Source organism: Salmo salar, chromosome 17 (assembly GCF_965601325.2).
Source record: "Salmo salar chromosome 17, fSalSal1, whole genome shotgun sequence".
NCBI classification, from domain to species: domain Eukaryota; kingdom Metazoa; phylum Chordata; class Actinopteri; order Salmoniformes; family Salmonidae; genus Salmo; species Salmo salar.
Genome location: NC_138307.1, coordinates 34,379,839 through 34,402,910, shown reverse-complemented (window position 1 = coordinate 34,402,910; position 23,072 = coordinate 34,379,839). Strand labels below are relative to the sequence as shown.

At 41.0% G+C, this 23,072-nt stretch overlaps 1 protein-coding gene across 1 annotated transcript in view; it reads right to left on the bottom strand.

Moving 5' to 3' along the window:
- Nucleotides 1-18,568, bottom strand: part of LOC106592742 (tudor domain-containing protein 3) — a 52,707-nt gene extending 34,139 nt beyond the window's left edge. Inside the window, exons 1-6 of the mRNA XM_082963313.1 lie at nucleotides 18,207-18,568; nucleotides 17,050-17,134; nucleotides 15,786-15,851; nucleotides 8,773-8,933; nucleotides 1,937-2,078; nucleotides 567-638 (exon numbers count right to left, since the gene is read on the bottom strand). Coding sequence (XP_082819439.1) covers nucleotides 567-638; nucleotides 1,937-2,078; nucleotides 8,773-8,933; nucleotides 15,786-15,851; nucleotides 17,050-17,134; nucleotides 18,207-18,244 — 564 coding nt within the window. The 5' untranslated portion in view covers nucleotides 18,245-18,568. The remainder of the gene's footprint in view (nucleotides 1-566; nucleotides 639-1,936; nucleotides 2,079-8,772; nucleotides 8,934-15,785; nucleotides 15,852-17,049; nucleotides 17,135-18,206) is intronic.
- Nucleotides 18,569-23,072: the final 4,504 nt, after the last annotated feature.

Sequence of the window (23,072 nt, the reverse complement as noted above, 5' to 3'; positions counted from 1 at the left end):
GGAGAGAGAATCAGTCTGATTAGTTAGTCATCAAAGAGAGAATCAGTCTAATTGGTTAGTCAACAAAGAGAGAATCAGTCTGATTGGTTAGTCAACAGAGAGAGAATCAGTCTGATTGGTTAGTCAACAGAGAGAGAATCAGTCTGATTGGTTAATCAACAGAGAGAATCAGTCTGATTGGTTAGTCAACAGAGAGAGAATCAGTCTGATTGGTTAATCAACAGAGAGAGAATCAGTCTGATTGGTTAGTCAACAGAGAGAGAATCAGTCTGATTGGTTAATCAACAGAGAGAATCAGTCTGATTGGTTAGTCAACAGAGAGAGAATCAGTCTGATTGGTTAATCAACAGAGAGAATCAGTCTGATTGGTTAGTCAACAGAGAGAGAATCAGTCTGATTGGTTAGTCAACAGAGAGAGAATCAGTCTGATTGGTTAGTCATCAAAGAGAGAATCAGTCTGATTGGTTAGTCAACAGAGAGAGAATCAGTCTGATTGGTTAGTCAATGGAGAGAGATTCAGTCTGATTGGCTGTGTGTGGAACTAGTTAAATATTGGCAGGTCATACCTGTCCGAAAGGCACAAAGGGAGGGGCTCCACCTTCCCTTCCGATGTTACTCCTGCTGTGTTTGGCCAAGCTCTGGAGGTCAAAGGTGAGAAGAGGAGGGGAATTTAGAACGCCCTTTAGTACATATATCTATACATTCTTAATTCCATTCCTTTATTTAGATGTGTGTATTGGGTATACATTGTGAAATTAGATTTGTGTGTATTGGGTATATGTTGTGAAATTAGATTTGTGTGTATTGGGTATACGTTGTGAAATTAGATGTGTGTGTATTGGGTATATGTTGTGAAATTAGATTTGTGTGTATATGTTGTGAAATTAGATTTGTGTGTATTGGGTATACGTTGTGAAATTAGATTTGTGTGTATTGGGTATATGTTGTGAAATTAGATTTGTGTGTATTGGGTATACGTTGTGAAATTAGATTTGTGTGTATTGGGTATACGTTGTGAAATTAGATTTGTGTGTATTGGGTATACGTTGTGAAATTAGATTTGTGTGTATTGGGTATACGTTGTGAAATTAGATTTGTGTGTATTGGGTATACGTTGTGAAATTAGATTTGTGTGTATATGTTGTGAAATTAGATTTGTGTGTATTGGGTATATGTTGTGAAATTAGATTTGTGTGTATTGGGTATATGTTGTGAAATTAGATTTGTGTGTATTGGGTATATGTTGTGAAATTAGATTTGTGTGTATTGGGTATATGTTGTGAAATTATATTTGTGTGTATTGGGTATATGTTGTGTAATTTGTTAGATATTACTGCACTGTCGGAGCTAGAAACACAAGCATTTCTCTACACCCGCAATAACATCTGCTTAACACGTGTATGTGACCAATACAATTAGATTCGATTTTTTTTTAACCTTCTATTTTAGTAACAAAATATTTAAGAGTACAGATTATTGTATGGGACAATATACAAACGTTTTTGAGAAAGATAATATATATATTTTTTAAATGTAATTGAATAAATGTGTTTATTGGTCTCTTTTAATTTTGATAACAGATAAAATGTAATGAATTGAAGGTTATTTGCTGATGTAAAAATCTAAAAACGCCCTTTAGTGCGCCCTTTAGAGCGCCCTTTAGTACGCCCTTTAGAACACCCTTTAGTACGCCCTTCAGGACAGCCTTCAGGACAGCCTTTTTCATGGTCCTTTGAACCAGATAGAATGAACAGCTGTCCAGTAACAGCGTAATAAACACTATAATTTGAGGCGCAGGCTCTCTATTCCCTGTATAGTATAAAGAGTCTAGTGCACTACTTTTGAAGTGCATGCCCTATGTAGGGAATAAGGTACTGTTTGGAACACACCCACAGAGACAGTCTGCTGTAAAACGAAGGGTAAAACTCCTCCTCACCCTTTGCAGTTCCCATTTCTCCATCATGTGGTCGACCTCCCCTCCGAGGACGGATATCTTGGAGTCGTCCAGAAGCAGAATGCCATTCTTCACCTGGACCGTACCAAGGACCTTCACCTTGGTTCCTGGAGGGGTGTCCAGGCTAAAAAACACAATACAGGGGGTGAATTAGGGAGGCCAGAGGACAGCTCCATAGAGAACCCATTTTGTATTATATGGAGAGCTCTAAGTAGATCAAATCAATTCAGCGGTTAAGGAAGCTTAAACCAATGCCAAAACAAACAAACAAACAAGGACATTATAATAAACATGGAACATGTTTACAGTTACATTTAATACAGATTGGCTACAGGAATGGAATGGAAGCACAGATCATATGTTAACCTAATATTGGACAGGACAACAACAACAGGGAGATTGATAAACAATAGATTTCTATCTCTGTAACGACGACATAAACAACAGACAGAACAAACAGTGTATTGATATGAAAGCAGTTTTGGCCCAGCTTTAATTAGAAAAGAAAATCACAAATCATCACGATTCATTTTCCCTCCTAAAACACTTCATCCAGCCAGCTATGCCTGTGGTGGCTACTGTCCAACAGGGCTAGCCATGCCAAAAGAACAGCTTAGCTTACGTTACCCACAAACCTCTCCCCTCTGTCCTGTCCGACCATGCCCTATCCAGACCACTCTTCTAAATGACACGCTGTGTTGCAGTAGGATGGTGAGACTAGCGAGACTAGGGATTGTGTCCTAAAATAGCACAGTTGTGTCATTTAGTGGTCTGGATAGGGCATGGCCTGTGGTCAAAAGTAGTGCACTATATAGAGAATAGGGGGCCAAATTGGGACATACCCTAGGAATAATCCCGTCCCCGGTCCAGGCCGATTCTCATTTTAAATTAACAGCCCTGTTCTGATCACCCCCAGCTCTGAGCCCCCGGCCCGCGTCCCAAACGGGATCCTATTCCCTATGTAGTGCACTACTTTTGCCCAGGGCCCTATAGGGAATAAGGTACCATTTGGAATTCAGCCCCTAGTCCTCTCATTAAAAAGCACAGGGACTTAGAGGGATGTCCAGATGCTGATGCAGCAATTAGGGATTTCACTTCCAGCCCAATGACCCAGTAGGTCTCAAACGGCAGCCTTTCCCCCTATATAGGACATCATGTTTGACACGAGACCCCCCCCCCTCCCCCCAATAGGGCAAGTAGTAGTGCACTACATAGGCAATAGGAAGCCATTTGGGACAGCATGGAGCTAGCTGGGGCTGGAGCAGGGTCCTCTCTCAGGGTACTGCTTCATAACGACACCGTGGAACGGAGCTGTACGCCGTTACAAACTAACCTCTTTCTGTTTCCTTCTATCCATCCTCTCATCCATCTCCTTCTGTTTCCCCCTCCCTCCCTCCCTCCCTCCCTCCCTCCCCTATCAGAGCTAGCTGATATCAACAGAACAGACACTAGTTAGTGTTGTCATTATAAAAGGGTTGTACTGTTCTCTCCTCATGGATAGATTCTGGGCAAGCTCTCCTCTCCGTCCCAAATGGGACCCTATTCCCTTTGTAGTGCACTGCTTTTTTGTTGACCAGAGTCCATAGATAATAGGGAAGCATGTGGGACTCAGCGCTCCTCTCCGGCCACTCCACCTGTAGGGGCTGGCTGGTAGCCACGGCAGCCGTCGCCGCGGACGCTGCTTGGATGGAGTTGTAATTAAGGAAACGGATTGGTAGCGGATCAGCCACCGACGAGTGGAAATTGCGAGGGAGGAGAAGAAAGCGAGAGATGGAGACCGGGGGAGGGAGGGAGGGAGGGGAAGTTCAGAAAGTCACCAACATCTGTCTGTGCTTCCATTCCAAAAGTAAGACGAGTATTTTGGTTGAAAATTAGGATCTAGCGACGATACTGGCTGATTGGTAGACAGGACTGAAGCAGCATCAGTCTACAGGTCTATATAGTCAACAGGAGGTGATTTGTAGACAGGAGTGAAGCAGCATCAGTCTACAGGTCTATATAGTCAACAGGAGGTGATTTGTAGACAGGAGTGAAGCAGCATCAGTCTACAGGTCTATATAGTCAACAGGAGGTGATTTGTAGACAGGAGTGAAGCAGCATCAGTCTACAGGTCTATATAGTCAACAGGAGGTGATTTGTAGACAGGAGTGAAGCAGCATCAGTCTACAGGTCTATATAGTCAACAGGAGGTGATTTGTAGACAGGAGTGAAGCAGCATCAGTCTACAGGTCTATATAGTCAACAGGAGGTGATTTGTAGACAGGAGTGAAGCAGCATCAGTCTACAGGTCTATATAGTCAACAGGAAGTGATTTGTAGACAGGACTGAAGCAGCATCAGTCTACAGGTCTATATAGTCAACAGGAAGTGATTTGTAGACAGGACTGAAGCAGCATCAGTCTACAGGTCTATATAGTCAACAGGAGGTGATTTGTGTACAGGACTGAAGCAGCATCAGTCTACAGGTTTATATAGTCAACAGGAGGTGATTTGTGTACAGGACTGAAGCAGCATCAGTCTACAGGTTTATATAGTCAACAGGAGGTGATTTGTAGACAGGACTGAAGCAGCATCAGTCTACAGGTTTATATAGTCAACAGGAAGTGATTTGAACTGTATCCACTTCTAAATGGTAATTCATAATGTGTCACCAAGACCATACGAATGACTGACAGTTACTTTCTTCAGTCATTTTTATACTTTTACATGAGGTACACATTCAGAGTACTAACATATTTTGGGGGAAATCAACTGAAAGGTCATAAAATGGCATTTCCTTACAAAATAAATATAAAAAAGCCCTGTCTAACAAGGTGGGGGCGGGGGTCTACTAAGCTATTTGGAATTGTTTTATAAAGGTCATAAAAGGGCATTTCTTTACTAAGCTACATGGAATTATTTTAAAAGGTCATACCAAGGATCATTTAGCTATTTGATTTAGAATTTTAAGACCCCCTTGAAGTATAAAAAAAATATGTTTTTGATGAAAACTTGTATTTGGCCTTACGGCTATTAGACAATAGAAAGGCATTGAATAACAGATTCACTACATGGAACAGATAAACCCCCCAAAAAAATCATAAGGAAGTTTGTCCTATATCTGAGAGATATAAGAAAGATCAGGAAACTTTTTATATTATCTGGGACATGTATTTTACCTCTTATTGTTGGCACTAAACTATCTCCATATATCTTCCCATTCATTTTTTAAACTCGTTTCCCGGGGACATTCAAACGAGTCTTGTGAGGCTTGTTGGTGTCCTAGAGCAAAACAACCCACACGTACGTGTTCGTGAGAGTCTCACCTTTCCACAGAGGGGTCATATTAATGTGTAGCCCAAACTGTTTGGACAGAAGTTGGCAGATCGGTGGAACCGACTTCAGAAAAGTCCAGAGTGGCTTGTGGGGGTCGTAGAGCAAAAAACGGAGAACACCATGGTGTTCCTGAGAGTCTCATCTGTACGCCAAACCATTCGGACGCTACAGACGTGTTTCGTGACAGACTGATTTTCGGGATGTCTCTCATAGTCTGACAAACACCGCTCTAGCTCTGCCACCCGCAGATGTGCGACATCATCGACTGATACGATGGATTGAGACGCATCCAAAAAGCAACAAAAAAACATCTCCAGCATAAACTGACAGATTCTGATTGGGGGAGTTTTATATAGGGGGTTAAAGAGGACGGATTCGCTGTGATATTGTATGCAGTGATGGGGGAGTTTTATATAGGGGGTTATAGGGGGTTAAAGAGGATGGATTCGCTGTGATATTGTATGCAGTGTTCATACCTTCATACCACATATACACCTGAATAACCACGCAGCTAAGAAACACAGAGAAGGGCCTCCTCCTGCTCTGATACGTCCCTTCTCTCAACCAATTAACACGGTTGGAAGAAACCATTGTTTATTTGTTTTTTTACAGAAGAAGTGAACGCCAATCAAGTGGCTGGCTTAATGCTAAAGCCTCCGTGATCTGAAGCCTCCTTTGTACTTCTGAAAAAGGAAGAAGTGTTATTTCATCAGCCTGTTAGATCGAGGCTTGCATCCCAAATGGCCTTCTACTCCTTCTATAGGGCACTACTTTAGACAAGGACCCATAGGGAGGACCCATAGAGCTCTGGTCAAAAGAAATGCTCTACGTAGGGAATAGCCAGAATCATCAACAGAGATATCTGAGCATTTTTCATACTGGTCTCCCGTGGGAATCGAACCCACAACCCTGACGTTGCAAGCTCCATGCTCTACCAACTGAGCCACACGGGACTACCAGGCCAATTATTCCTATCTAGGAGTAATTAATTGATGACTAGATATTCCATGATGGAAGGCCCTATCTAGGAGTAATTAATTGATGACCAGATATTCAGATGGAAGGCCCTATCTAGGAGTAATTAATTGATGACCAGATATTCCATGATGGTAGGCCCTATCTAGGAGTAATTCATTGATGATCAGATATTCAGATGGAAGGCCCTATCTAGGAGTAATTCATTGGTGACCAGATATTCCATGATGGAAGGCCCTATCTAGGAGTAATTAATTGATGACCAGATATTCCATGATGGAAGACCCTATCTAGGAGTAATAAATTGGTGACCAGATATTCAGATGGAAGGCCCTATCTAGGAGTAATTAATTGATGACCAGATATTCCATGATGGAAGGCCCTATCTAGGAGTAATTAATTGATGACCAGATATTCCTTGATGGTAGGCCCTATCTAGGAGTAATTAATTGATGACCAGATATTCCATGATGGTAGGCCCTATCTAGGAGTAATTAATTGATGACCAGATATTCCATAATGGAAGACCCTATCTAGGAGTAATTAATTGATGACCAGATATTCCATAATGGAAGACCCTATCTAGGAGTAATAAATTGGTGACCAGATATTCAGATGGAAGGCCCTATCTAGGAGTAATTAATTGATGACCAGATATTCCATGATGGAAGGCCCGATCTAGGAGTAATTAATTGGTGACCAGATATTCCATGATGGAAGGCCCTATCTAGGAGTAATTCATTGATGACCAGATATTCAGATGGTAGGCCCCATCTAGGAGTAATTAATTGATGACCAGATATTCCATGATGGTAGGCCCTATCTAGGAGTAATTAATTGATGACCAGATATTCAGATGGAAGGCCCTATCTAGGAGTAATTAATTGATGACCAGATATTCAGATGGTAGGCCCTATCTAGGAGTAATTAATTGATGACCAGATATTCAGATGGAAGGCCCTATCTAGGAGTAATTAATTGATGACCAGATATTCCATGATGGTAGGCCCTATCTAGGAGTAATTCATTGATGATCAGATATTCAGATGGAAGGCCCTATCTAGGAGTAATTAATTGGTGACCAGATATTCCATGATGGAAGGCCCTATCTAGGAGTAATTAATTGATGACCAGATATTCCATGATGGAAGACCCTATCTAGGAGTAATAAATTGGTGACCAGATATTCAGATGGAAGGCCCTATCTAGGAGTAATTAATTGATGACCAGATATTCCATGATGGAAGGCCCTATCTAGGAGTAATTAATTGATGACCAGATATTCAGATGGAAGGCCCTATCTAGGAGTAATTAATTGATGACCAGATATTCCATGATGGAAGGCCCTATCTAGGAGTAATTAATTGATGACCAGATATTCCATGATGGTAGGCCCTATCTAGGAGTAATTAATTGATGACCAGATATTCAGATGGAAGACCCTATCTAGGAGTAATAAATTGATGACCAGATATTCCATGATGGTAGGCCCTATCTAGGAGTAATTAATTGATGACCAGATATTCAGATGGTAGGCCCTATCTAGGAGTAATTAATTGATGACCAGATATTCCATGATGGTAGGCCCTATCTAGGAGTAATAAATTGGTGACCAGATATTCAGATGGAAGGCCCTATCTAGGAGTAATTAATTGATGACCAGATATTCCATGATGGAAGGCCCTATCTAGGAGTAATTAATTGGTGACCAGATATTCCATGATGGAAGGCCCTATCTAGGAGTAATTCATTGATGACCAGATATTCAGATGGTAGGCCCTATCTAGGAGTAATTCATTGATGACCAGATATTCAGATGGTAGGCCCCATCTAAGAGTAATTAATTGATGACCAGATATTCCATGATGGTAGGCCCTATCTAGGAGTAATTAATTGATGACCAGATATTCAGATGGAAGGCCCTATCTAGGAGTAATTAATTGATGACCAGATATTCCATGATGGAAGGCCTTATCTAGGAGTAATTAATTGATAACCAGATATTCAGATGGAAGGCCCTATCTAGGAGTAATTAATTGATGACCAGATATTCAGATGGTAGGCCCCATCTAGGAGTAATTAATTGATGACCAGATATTCAGATGGAAGGCCCTATCTAGGAGTAATGTTGTCTAAAAACCAATTTTTGCTTAGTCATTATGGGGTAATGCGTGAAGATTGATTAGGGGAAAATGTTTTTTTTTTAATCCATTTTAGAATAAGGCTGTAACGTAACAAAATGTGGGAAAAGTGAAGAGGTCTGAATACTTTCTGAATGCACTGTACATATATTTGTTTGTTTTTCTCCGTTCCTGGCACCGTACGGTACTTTTCCTGGGTGGTAAATTCCTCGATCTGGGACAGGTGTTTGAACCAGTAGTTGTTCTCTACCTGATCAATCAAACAGATTAATTAGCCTGGTGTTTGAACCAGTAGTTGTTCTCTACCTGATCTGGGACAGGTGTTTGAACCAGTAGTTGTTCTCTACCTGATCTGAGACAGGTGTTTGAACCAGTAATTGTTCTCTACCTGATCTGAGACAGGTGTTTGAACTCAAGGCCCACAGCGTTGGTGTGTCCGTCTGTCATCTGCAGCCGCAGCATCCTGGGGGCTCCCTGAGACTCCTCATTGTCCTTGGGAGCCGATGCGTTCCTCACCTTCTGAACCTGCAGCACACACGGACCCTCCAACTGATGGTGGGAACGGGTAGGGCGAGACGAAAGACAACGGTCCTGTTAATTAGGGCACACTGTTAGCAAAAATATTTTACAGCCAGAGAGTGAGTTAAGGGTCCGTATTGATTAGGCACCAAACGGATCAAAACAGACAAAGCGAGAGGGGACCTGAACTTGTCCAATAAGAAATGTAATCTTTTTGTTTTTACGTTGCAAAACATTTTTGCTACGGTGTGTCCTAATGCCAGGGTTTGTTGCAGTAAAGATATCAGCCTTGTAAGCACTAACTGACAAACAACCTCACCAGATGGTCCCAGCTTCAATAACTGCTCCTCTGGGATGAATAAAGTGTATTGAATTGAGCTACCCTCGCTATCTCCTTGCTCAAATTGACCTTACTGCTTTTACAGTTGAAGTGGGAAGTTCACATACACTTCGGTTGGAGTCATTAAAACTCGTTTTTCAACCACTCCACACATTTCTTGTTAACAAACTATCGTTTTGGCAAGTCGGTTAGGACATCTACTTTGTGCATGACAAGTAATTTTTCCAAGATTTGTTCACAGACAGATTATTTCACTTATAATTCACTGTATCACAATTCCAGTCAGTCAGAAGTTTACATATACTAAGTTGACTGTGCCTTTAAACAGCTTGGGGAATTCCAGAAAATGATGTCATGGCTTTAGAAGCTTCTGATAGGCTAATTGACATCATTTGAGTCAATTGGAGGTGAACCTGTGGATGTATTTCAAGGCCTACCTTCAAACTCAGTGCCTATTTGCTTGAAATCATGGGAAAATCAAAAGAAATCAGCCAAGACCTCAGAAAAATAATTGTAGACCTCAACAAGTCTGGTTCATCCTTGGGAGTAATTTCCAAACGCCTGAAGGTACCACGTTAATCTGTACAAACAATAGTACGCAAGTATAAACACCATGGGACCACGCAGCCGTCATACCGCTCAGGAAGGAGACGCGTTCTGTCTCCTAGAGATGAACGTTCTTCGGTGCGAAAAGTGCAAACCAATCCCAGAACAACAACAAAGGACCTTGTGAAAATTCTGGAGGAAACAGGTACAAAAGTATCTATATCCACAGTAAAATGAGTCCTATATCGACATAACCTGAAAGTCCGCTCAGCAAGGAAGAAGCCACTGCTCCAAAACCGCCATAAAAAAGCCAGACTACAGTTTGCAACTGCACATAGGGACAAAGATAGAACTTTTTGGAGAAACGTCCTCTGGTCTGATGAAATCAAAAATAGAGCTGTTTGGCCATAATGACCATCGTTTTGTTTGGAGGAAAAAGGGGGAGGCTTGCAAGCCGAAGAACACCATCCCAACCGTGAAGCACGGGGGTGGCAGCATCATGTTGTGGGGGTGCTTTGCTGCAGGAGGGACTGGTGCACTTCACAAAATAGATGGCATCATGAGGTAGGAAAATGATGTGGATATATTGAAGCAACATCTCAAGACATCAGTCAGGAAGTTAAAGCTTGGTCGCAAATGGGTCTTCCAAATGGACAATGACCCCAAGCATATTTCCAAAGTTGTGGCAAAATGGCTTAAGGACAACAAAGTCAAGGTATTGGAATGGCCATCACAAAGTCCTGACCTCAATCATATAGAAAATCTGTGGGCAGAACTGACAAAGCATGTGCGAGCAAGGAGGCCTACAAACCTGACTCAGTTACACCAGCTCTGTCAGGAGGAATGAGCCAAAATTCACCCAACTTATTGTGGGAAGCTTGCGGAAGGCTACCCGAAACGTTTGACCCAAGTTAAACAATTTAAATGCAATGCTACCAAATACTAATTGAGTGTATGTAAACTTCTGACCCACTGGGAATGTGATGAAAAAAATAAAAGCTGAAATAAATATTTCTCTCTACTATTATTCTGGCATTTCACATTCTTAAAATAAAGTGGTGATCCTAACTGACCTAGAAAGGGAATTTTTGCTAGGATTAAATGTCAGGAATTGTGAAAAACTGAGTTTAAATGTATTTGGCTAAGGTGTATGTAAACTTCTGACTTCAACTGTAAGTACCTGCCCTTCCTTAATGCTTAAGTACCGGACCTTCCTTAATGCTTAAGTAACAGACCTTCCTTAATGCTTATGTACCGGGTCTTCCTTAATGCTTATGTACCGGGTCTTCCTTAATGCTTATGTACCGGGTCTTCCTTAATGCTTATGTACCGGGTCTTCCTTAATGCTTATGTACCGGGTCTTCCTTAATGCTTATGTACCCGACCTTCCTTAATGCTTATGTACCGGGTCTTCCTTAATGCTTATGTACCCGACCTTCCAACCTCTTGGGGCTAGGTGGGACGCTAGCGTGCCACCCGTGGTGCACTCCATCAACAGCAGGTGCATTTCAAGAGCGGCAAATTTGAATCCAAATAAATGTCAAAATTCAAATTTTTCAAAAATACAACTATGTTACACCATTTGAAAAGATAAACATCTCCTTAATCTAACCACGTTTTACGATTTCAAAAAGGTTTTACGGCGAAAGCATAAATTTAGAGTATGTTAGGACAGTACATTTACAAGAGTTGTGTGTAATGTTTTGTCAAGTCAAAGACAGGGTCACCAAAACCATAAAACCAGCTAAAATGATACACTAACCTTTTACAATCTCCATCAGATGACACTCCTAGGACATTATGTTAGACAATGCATGCATTTTTAGTTCTATCAAGTTGATATTTATATCCAAAAACAGCGTTTTACTATGGCATTGATGTTGAGGAAATCGTTTCCCTCCAATAACCGGCAGTCAAGTCAGCGTCACAAATTAAATAATTAAAATTAGAAAACATTGGTAAAATATTATATTGTCATTTAAAGAATTATAGATTTACATCTTTTGAACGCAATCAACTTGCCAGATTTAAAAATAACCTTACTGGGAAATCACACTTTGCAATAATCTGAGCACTGTGCCCAGAAAAATACGCGTTGCGATACAGACTAGACGTCATGTTGGGGAGATCTAAAATCGAAAATACTATGTAAATAATCCATTACCTTTGATTCTCTTCATCAGATGTCACTTCCAGGTATCACAGGTCCATAACGAATGTAGTTTTGTTCAAAAAAGCTCATCATTTATGTCCAAAAATCTCCGTCTCGTTAGCACATGATGTAAGCCAGCCGGACTTCTCGTCATGAACGAGGGGAAAAAATATATTTCCGTTCGTTCAAACATGTCAAACGTTGTATAGCATAAATCATTAGGGCCTTTTTTAACCAGAACATGAATAATATTCAAGGTGGACGAATGCATAGTCTTTTATAACGTATTGGAACGAGGGTACCCAACATGAAGTAGCGCGCCAGGTGTCTAATGGGACATCACCGTTCCATGGCTCTTGTTCGGTCAGATCTCCCTCCAGAAGACTCAAAACACTTTGTAAAGGCTGGTGACATCTAGTGGAAGCAATAGGAAGTGCCAAAATATTCCTAAACCCCTGTGTTTTTCAATGGGATAGGTTTAAAGTCAATACAACACATCAGGTATCCACTTCCTGTCAGAAAATGTCTCAGGGTTTTGCCTGCCAAATGAGTTCTGTTATACTCACAGACACCATTCAAACAGTTTTGGAAACTTTAGAGTGTTTTCTATCCATATATAATAAGTATATGCATATTCTAGTTACTGGGTAGGATTAGTAACCAGATTAAATCGGGTACATTTTTTTTATCCAGACGTGCAAATGCTGCCCCCTAGACCCAACAGGTTAATGCTTATGTACCCGACCTTCCTTAATGCTTATGTACCCGACCTTCCTTAATGCTTATGTACCTGACCTTCCTTAACTTCTTTGGGATAGGGGGCAGTATTTTCACGGCTGGATAAAAAACGTACCCAATTTAATCTGGTTACTACTCCTGCCCAGTAACTAGAATATGCATATAATTATTGGCTTTGGATAGAAAACACCCTAAAGTTTCTAAAACTGTTTGAATGATGTCTGTGAGTATAACAGAACTTATATGGCAGGCCAAAACCTGAGAAGATTCCATACAGGAAGTGCCCTGTCTGACAATTTGTTGTCCTTCTGTTGCATCTCTATCGACATTACAGCATCTGTGCTGTAACGTGACACTTTCTAAGGCTTCCATTGGCTCTCCAAAGCCGCCAGAAAGTGGAATGGGGTGTATGCTGTCTCTGGGCAAAGTACAGCAGCTCTGTTTGTGAGTGGTCAGCCTGGGGACAGTGAGACTGGAGATGCGCAGTCACGAGACTTCTAAATATTTTTCTTTCAGCCTTTGAATGAATACAACGTTGCCCGGTTGGAATATTATCACTATTTTATGAGAAAAATAGCATAAAAATTGATTTTAAACAGCATTTGACATGCTTCTAAGTACGGTAATGGAATATTTCGAAATTTTTTGTCACAAAATGTGCTCGCGCGTCACCCTTCGGATAGTGACCTGAACGCACGAACAAACAAACAAAACAGCGGTATTTGGATATAACTATGGATTATTTGGAACCAAAACAACATTTGTTGTTGAAGTAGAAGTCCTGGGAGTGCATTCTGACGAAGAACAGCAAAGGTAATCCATTTTTCTAACAGTAATTCTGAGTTTAGTGAGCCCCAAACTTGGTGGGTGTCAAATTAGCTAGCCTGTGATGGCCGAGCTATGTACTCAGAATATTGCAAAATGTGCTTTCGCCGAAAAGCTATTTTAAAATCGGACATAGCGATTGCATAAAGGAGTTCTGTAATTATCATGAGTAATTTAGTAAATTCACCGGAGGTTTTCGGTGGGTATGCTAGTTCTGAACATCACATGCTGATGTAAAAAGCTGGTTTTTGATATAAATATGAACTTGATTGAACAAAACATGCATGTATTGTATAACATAATGTCCTAGGAGTGTCATCTGATGAAGATCATCAAAGGTTAGTGCTGCATTTAGCTGTGGTTTGGGTTTATGTGACATATATGCTTGCTTGGAAAATGGCTGTGTGATTATTTGTGTCTATGTACTCTCCTGACATAATCTAATGATTTGCTTTCGCTGTAAAGCCTTTTTGAAATCGGACAATGTGATTAACGAGAGTCTTATCTTTAAAATGGTGTAAAATAGTTGATTGTTTGAGAAAATGTAATTGTGGTATTTTAGTTGGTTTTGTATTTCGCGCCGTGCGATGCCATTGGCTGTTGGCTAGGGGTTCCGCTAGCGGAACGTCTGTCCTCAACAGGTTAATGCTTATGTACCGTTAAACAGTGTGTTTGTTCTTCAGTTCCATGCTGTAAACAGAGAAGTGGCAACTAAAGGGCCATAAAGAAATACAACTACTCAGATGGGTCTTCTTTTAATGAACAGCTCTGGTTCCCTCCTTTACATTCAACTGGAGGTTTACACGTTCCAATTAAACTAGTTTATCTCCAAGAGCTGGCATTCTACGCCATATTCAATCACCTCTTTGTAAATGCAGTACATATTAATTGCAATCTAGTGATAACCTACTCTGGGAAAAGAGCCAGGCAAAAAAAATAATAACTTAATGCAGACAGACTGAGAAATTCTGAATTACCAGTATTGATGGCGCTTTCGCTGTTAGACTAATGCAGAGTGAGAGTTGTACTTACCTGAAAGGAGTGCAATATCTTATACAGAGCCTTAGGAGGACCGTGGGTTATTAGCTCTCTGAGCTTTAGGAGGACCGTGGGTTATTAGCTCTCTGAGCTTTAGGAGAACCGTGGGTTATTAGCTCTCTGAGCCTTAGGAGAACCGTGGGTTATTAGCTCTCTGAGCTTTAGGAGGACCGTGGGTTATTAGCTCTCTGAGCTTTAGGGGGACCGTGGGTTATTAGCTCTCTGAGCTTTAGGAGGACCGTGGGTTATTAGCTCTCTGAGCTTTAGGAGGACCGTGGGTTATTAGCTCTCTGAGCTTTAGGGGGACCGTGGGTTATTAGCTCTCTGAGCTTTAGGAGAACCGTGGGTTATTAGCTCTCTGAGCTTTAGGGGGACCGTGGGTTATTAGCTCTCTGAGCTTTAGAAGGACCGTGGGTTATTGGCTCTGAGCTTTAGAAGGACCGTGGGTTATTAGCTCTCTGAGCTTTAGAAGGACCGTGGGTTATTAGCTCTCTGAGCCTTAGGAGGACCGTGGGTTATTAGCTCTCTGAGCCTTAGGAGGACCGTGGGTTATTAGCTCTCTGAGCCTTAGGAGGACCGTGGGTTATTAGCTCTCTGAGCCTTAAGAGGACCGTGGGTTATTAGCTCTCTGAGCCTTAGGAGGACCGTGGGTTATTAGCTCTCTGAGCCTTAGGAGGACTGTGGGTTATTAGCTCTCTGAGCCTTAGGAGGACCGTGGGTTATTAGCTCTCTGAGCCTTAGTAGGACTGTGGGTTATTTGCTAACATACAAATTAATTCATTAATTATCTCCCTCGTCATCATCTGTGGCATTTTCTCTGTTGAACTCAATGCAACTCCCCATGGCTGAAGGAAGGAATGAAGGTATTTTAAAGCTAGAGTGACAGAGACATCTAGTGGCCTTTGGAAGTAGTGCATTTCAGTATTTCTGAAATGTGCACAGGACAGTGTAACCAACAGGGTATCAAACCCGGGTCAGGTGCATGTTGTTTTCAAGGCTGAGATAAATAGCCCACTGAGCTAAGGCCTATGAATTAGCTTCCTAAGTTGCCATATGTCTTCAGCATGGTTACTCACCATAGCAGTCTAGCTTGACTAACCTCCATCCACTGAATATTACACAGTCGTGTTGGTTTTAACTTTGTTTTTGTTCTGTGTTGAATCATTATGATAGGATCTTTGACAGTTTCTCTGACCATTTGGCGTACACACATCTGTGCTAATACACACACAAAACGCCTCACCTTCTCCACCCGGCCACTGTTGATGTCTGCAGGGAGAAACTTCCTGCCAATAGGCCTCAGGTCACTCTGTAGAGATAGTCACAGAGACAGGGGGGGATAAGCAATACTTTACCAACCAACATATTAGGCTGACAATGATATTACCTGTAAACCTCGAGAAGCATAATTGAAAGCAATGTAGAGAAACCTGTTTTGAAATCAGTGGCAAATATTGCCTGCATCCTGATTCTCCACACATCTCCCAAAGTAGGCATGAGCACACTCCCTGTCATGGACTTCAAAAACTATTGGATTGGTGTTAGTCTGATTAATCAGGTTGTAATATACAATTAATTGGTATAGACGGCCAGACGTGTGCAAATGTTCCTTACAAGCCAGAATGTTTAATAGAATTACATTTGAACTTACTCCCCCCATTTGTCCCTTCCTCTGCTCGAAACTTTAGACAAAATATCCACAGGAAGGTCTTGTTTACCTGACATTGTAGAGAGCCGGTAGGTATGTGGTTTGGTACTGAGGTAAAGTGAGTTTTATATTGGATATTGGGATTTCAATCTTCAAAAAAAATATTCAGAATATACCATTTTCATTGTCATGCATACTTGGTTCAATAACTGTTGACAGAATATACCATTTTCATTGTCATGGCATGCTTGGTTCAATAGCTATTGACAAGAGATTCTGGGCTTTGAGCACACTAAAAAGTCACTTAAACAATACTTTCCTGTGGATATTTTGTCTCAAATTTAGAGCAGCGGAAGGACAAACCACACAAACAACCGGTAGAGTAAGTTAACATGCAATTTTAATCAACATTCTGGCTTGTAAAGGAACATTTACAAACATTGTGCACACAAATGTCTCAGGCTGTATATACCAATTAAGTGTGTATTACAGCCTGATTATTCAGACTAGATTGTCGTAAGCATTTGGATGGAGGGACGGGGGAGTGTTCAACTACAAACAAGGGTGGAGAATTGGAATGCTGCCATATTAGGTTGACTTTGATTTACTGACATACCGGCAAAACATTCAATAAGCAATATTCAAAGCAATGTAGAGGAATCCGTTTTGTGGGTCTGACACAAACCTGTTTTGTAAAGCTTGATTGATTTTGAAATGAGGTCGACTGTAAGCACTTGACAAACAGTCTCTTTTTTCTACTCAAACCCCAGGGGTCAGTTAAATGTACATCTACACAGGTGAAGGGAAAACGTTTTTTTCTGTATAGTAGAAGAGAGATGTGAGAATACTAGCTACTTACATTAAGTGCAATGCGAATAATGTAATTAGCTGTGGGTTTCTCAGAAGTGCGTTTCAACTCCTCTATTCCTTCGTCTGTAAGGTACCTGTGTAGGAGGTAAACCAAAATAAAGGGCGTAACCTGTGTACTGTGGTTAAACAACAACACTCCACATAGCTACAGTGGCCAAACACATTGACATTTAAAAAACTAGCCAGCCAACTCGCATATCACTCCAGTGTACTTAACTAACGTAGCTAACAACTGACTAGCAGATCAACTTTGAAGATATATTAATAGCTAGCTAGCTACAGTACAGTTATGTAGAGCTAGCTAACTACAGTACAGTAATGTAGAGCTAGCTAGCTACAGTACAGTTATGTAGAGCTAGCTAGCTACAGTACAGTAATGTAGAGCTAGCTAACTACACCGGTGGTCACGGAGTTGTTTACTAAGCTAGCTAGCTACAGTACAGTAATGTAGAGCTAGCTAGCTTCACCGGTGGTCACGGAGTTGTTTACTAAGTTAGCTAGCTACAGTACAGTAATGTAGAGCTAGCTAGCTACTGTACAGTTATGTAGCGCTAGCTAGCTACAGTACAGTTATGTAGAGCTAGCTAGCTACAGTACAGTTATGTAGAGCTAGCTAGCTACAGTACAGTTATGTAGAGTTAGCTAGCTACAGTACAGTTATGTAGAGCTAGCTAGCTACAGTACAGTTATGTAGAGCTAGCTAGCTGCAGTACAGTTATGTAGAGCTAGCTAGCTACACCGGTGGTCACGGAGTTGTTTACTTTGGTAGCTAGCTAGGTAGCTACTTAGCTTCAAATGAGCATACATTGCCTTGTTAGTTAGCGTACCAAAGCTATACATGCTAAAAAAATAATTGACAGCAATTTGCAAGACAAATGACACACTTCGCAACATCAACTGCCAAAATAATCATTATTAGCTACTGTTATCAGTTCGTACGCCAGGTATGTAATACCATAGCTAGTTACACATATCTGGCGTACAAACATTTAAGCTACATTAGCACAGGCATCATAGTATGTGAGATCCTAAATCTAACATTAGGTGTTAATTTAGCTAACGTTAACTAGAAAAGCCAAAGCTATGCTAGCAAAGTGAACGTGTAATGTAGCTAGCTAGCTAACACATTAGCCACAAGCTACCCACCAGCCTTCTTTGGTGAGGGCTAAGTTGATTTCAGCCATTTTCTTTAAAATGAAGTATCAAATGCAAATATAGTCGATGAACTATTACATTTGTGGATTATCCATTGTTTTTATCTTTAATAATTAATCCGATAATCAATGGGTTTAGCCGGGATATTTTAGCGTGTGCCGACTAAAACAAATGACCTCGCGTTGGGAGAGACGTCCAAGTTGAATCTGGTAGTTGGCGGCAGAGAGGGAAGGAAGAAAAACAGCAGCCTCAGTGGCAAAGACAAGCACTACATGTACGGTGCTTCTACCAACCCAATGATCTACTACACTCAGTGGCAAAGACAAGCACTACATGTACGGTGCTTCTACCAACCCAATGATCTACTACACTCAGTGGCAAAGACAAGCACTACATGTACGGTGCTTCTACCAACCTAATGATCTACTACACTCAGTGGCAAAGACAAGCACTACATGTACGGTGCTTCTACCAACCCAATGATCTACTACACTCAGTGGCAAAGACAAGCACTACATGTACAGTGCTTCTACCAACCCAATGATCTACTACACTCAGTGAAATGGGATAATATTAGTTTCAATGTTTCAATTTCAAAAAAATTTCCCCTTGCAACTGCAGACCAGGCATACACTCAGAACGGTTATGAGCACAAGCAAATGAAGAATTTTCTCTTGGCACTGTCAGCGACTGGTTTTAATGTCTGTGGTCACTGACTGCGAAGAGGCCTGGGGTTGAGTCCCAGTCAGTCTGTACCCAGAATTAGCTACAACGTTCTTCTGCATAATTTAGGCGAACACCTTGCATAGCCTAGTTTAGGAAGTCTAACAGCTGGGCCTATATAACGAAAGAGAAGTTCAGAATAGGGGGTAACTAAAAATCCAGTAGAATGCATAGGTAAAATCACTGGGGAAGCCAAGCCAGAAAAAAGACAGATTACAACCTATGTGTTGTGATAATTGCGTTGTTTGCTCTATAACCTGTTAGATCATATGCCTTGCCTCTATAACCTGTTAGTTCATATGCCTTGCCTCTATAACCTGTTAGTTCATATGCCTTGCCTCTATAACCTGTTAGTTCATATGCCTCTATAACCTGTTAGTTCATATGCCTTGCCTCTATAACCTGTTAGTTCATATGCCTCTATAACCTGTTAGATCATATGCCTTGCCTCTATAACCTGTTAGTTCATATGCCTTGCCTCTATAACCTGTTAGTTCATATGCCTCTATAACCTGTTAGTTCATATGCCTTGCCTCTATAACCTGTTAGTTCATATGCCTTGCCTCTATAACCTGTTAGTTCATATGCCTCTATAACCTGTTAGTTCATATGCCTTGCCTCTATAACCTGTTAGTTCATATGCCTTGCCTCTATAACCTGTTAGTTCATATGCCTCTATAACCTGTTAGTTCATATGCCTTGCCTCTATAACCTGTTAGTTCATATGCCTTGCCTCTATAACCTGTTAGTTCATATGCCACTATAACCTGTTAGTTCATATGCCTTGCCTCTATAACCTGTTAGTTCATATGCCTTGCCTCTATAACCTGTTAGTTCATATGCCTCTATAACCTGTTAGTTCATATGCCTTGCCTCTATAACCTGTTAGTTCATATGCCTTGCCTCTATAACCTGTTAGTTCATATGCCTCTATAACCTGTTAGTTCATATGCCTTGCCTCTATAACCTGTTAGTTCATATGCCTTGCCTCTATAACCTGTTAGTTCATATGCCTCTATAACCTGTTAGTTCATATGCCTTGCCTCTATAACCTGTTAGTTCATATGCCTTGCCTCTATAACCTGTTTGTTCATATGCCTCTATAACCTGTTAGTTCATATGCCTTGCCTCTATAACCTGTTAGTTCATATGCCTTGCCTCTATAACCTATTAGTTCATATGCCTCTATAACCTGTTAGTTCATATGCCTTGCCTCTATAACCTGTTAGTTCATATGCCTTGCCTCTATAACCTGTTAGTTCATATGCCTCTATAACCTGTTAGTTCATATGCCTTGCCTCTATAACCTGTTAGTTATAGATTATTTGATATATAAAAAATGGGGGGTGTTTAGGGATGGGAGTAATGAATGATGCATAGGGGATTCTTCTCATTTATAGGCTAAGCATTTGTCTCTGATAGGCTACCACTACAAAAATGGTGGCCCTTTGACCAGCCAATTTTGTAAAAATATCAAATATAAAAATATATGAAATTACCAAATTAGTCGTCAAATTGCTTAACATATGACGAAAGTGAAGACTCACGATGTGCTTTTCAAAACAGCCCGCCTAAAATATATAAAAATAATTATTTACAATATAACTCTCTTACACATATGTTTTTATAAACAATAAAACACTTAAATTAAAACAAAAACATGTATTGTGTCATTATTTTACATTTAAGTGTTTTTCCTGGTAGTTAAGGTGGGGGACAGGAAAGACACCATTTTTGTATAATGACTCATCATATATAGACTGAGGCTTGTGGTTAGACCTGTAATAGGTTACTATAATGGACTGTAAAATTGCTGTCTCAGACAGGGCTTTACCCGAACACATGCTCCCTGCCCTGTGGCTATGCAAGGTGTCAATCACAGGGGTTCGGGGGCAGCCGGTGAGCCAGACAGCCTTCTTAACTCAATCCGTGCATTAGGCTACATTCACAAAGTAGGAAGTGTAGGAAGTGTATGGAAATGTAGGAAGTGTATGGAAGTGTAGGAAGTGTATGAAAGTGTAGGAAGTGTATGAAAGTGTAGGAAGTGTATGGAAGTGTAGGAAGTGTATGGAAGTGTAGGAAGTGTATGGAAATGTAGGAAGTGTATGGAAGTGTAGGAAGTGTATGGAAATGTAGGAAGTGTATGGAAGTGTAGGAAGTGTATGGAAGTGTATGGAAGTGTAGGAAGTGTATGAATTGTATGGAAGTGTATGGAAGTGTAGGAAGTGTAGGAATTGTATGGAAGTGTATGGAAATGTAGGAAGTGTATGAATTGTATGGAAGTGTAGGAAGTGTATGGAAGTGTAGGAAGTGTATAAAGTGTAGGAAGTGTATGAATTGTATGGAAGTGTATGGAAATGTAGGAAGTGTATGGAAGTGTAGGAAGTGTAGGAAGAAGTGTATGAAGTGTAGGAAGTGTATGGAAGTGTATGGAAGTGTAGGAAGTGTAGGCCTACATAAAACACCTTGCCACTACACACAGATTTGTAAATGAACCTTCCGTTGGGACATAGAGGCTAGGCCTAGCTGTGGACTCTCTATAACATGCAAGGTGTTGGCATACGCAGGGAACTGAGGAAATAACATCTTAGCACATTTGAAGGGCAGCCTGACAGGGATTGATGTATGCAACACCATGTGTTCACATTCAGCGACAGTACCAAGAGGATAAACTCCATGTGTTCACATTCAGCGACAGTACCAAGAGAGTAAACTCCATGTGTTCACATTCAGCGACAGTACCAAGAGGATAAACTCCATGTGTTCACATTCAGCGACAGTACCAAGAGAGTAAACTCCATGTGTTCACATTCAGCGACAGTACCAAGAGGATAAACTCCATGTGTTCACATTCAGCGACAGTACCAAGAGAGTAAACTTCATGTCTTCACATTCAGCGACAGTACCAAGAGGGTAAATTCCATGTGTTCACATTCAGCGACAGTACCAAGAGGATAAACTCCATGTGTTCACATTCAGCGACAGTACCAAGAGAGTAAACTCCATGTGTTCACATTCAGCGACAGTACCAAGAGGATAAACTCCATGTCTTCACATTCAGCGACAGTATCAAGAGAGTAAACTTCATGTCTTCACATTCAGCGACAGTACCAAGAGAGTAAACTTCATGTCTTCACATTCAGCGACAGTACCAAGAGAGTAAACTCCATGTCTTCACATTCAGCGACAGTACCAAGAGAGTAAACTTCATGTCTTCACATTCAGCGACAGTACCAAGAGGATAAACTCCATGTGTTCACATTCAGCGACAGTACCAAGAGGATAAACTCCATGTGTTCACATTCAGCGACAGTACCAAGAGAGTAAACTTCATGTCTTCACGTTCAGCGACAGTACCAAGAGGATAAACTCCATGTGTTCACATTCAGCGACAGTACCAAGAGGATAAACTCCATGTGTTCACATTCAGCGACAGTCCCAAGAGGATAAACTCCATGTGTTCACATTCAGCGACAGTACCAAGAGGATAAACTCCATGTGTTCACATTCAGCGACAGTACCAAGAGGATAAACTCCATGTCTTCACATTCAGCGACAGTACCAAGAGGATAAACTCCATGTGTTCACATTCAGCGACAGTACCAAGAGGATAAACTCCATGTGTTCACATTCAGCGACAGTACCAAGAGGATAAACTCCATGTCTTCACATTCAGCGACAGTACCAAGAGGATAAACTCCATGTGTTCACATTCAGCGACAGTACCAAGAGAGTCAAATCCATTCCGTGTCCAGACAACACACGACATGGCCATTATAATGGTAGTCCTAGGCCTATAGCATTGCTTTGGGGATACCTGGAGTGTGTGTGTGTGTGTGTGTGTGTGTGTGACTTTGCCATCATTTTTCAAACTAATAAAAGCAGTGGTATAGTTGTGCCTGGAGAAGTGGGTATACCCTTATACCCCAAACCTTTCATCCCGGCAAAAGAAAGGCACCCTGTTTGAAAAAATTCCATGAGAAACAGTGACATGTGCAGTCCTCTCCACTAATATTGGCACCCTTGGTAAATATGAGCAAAACAGGCTGTGAATTGGTCTTTAATTCAAAATATTCACAAAAATCTAACCTTTAATTAAAGTAAAACAATTGAAACAAAAAATACATTCTTATC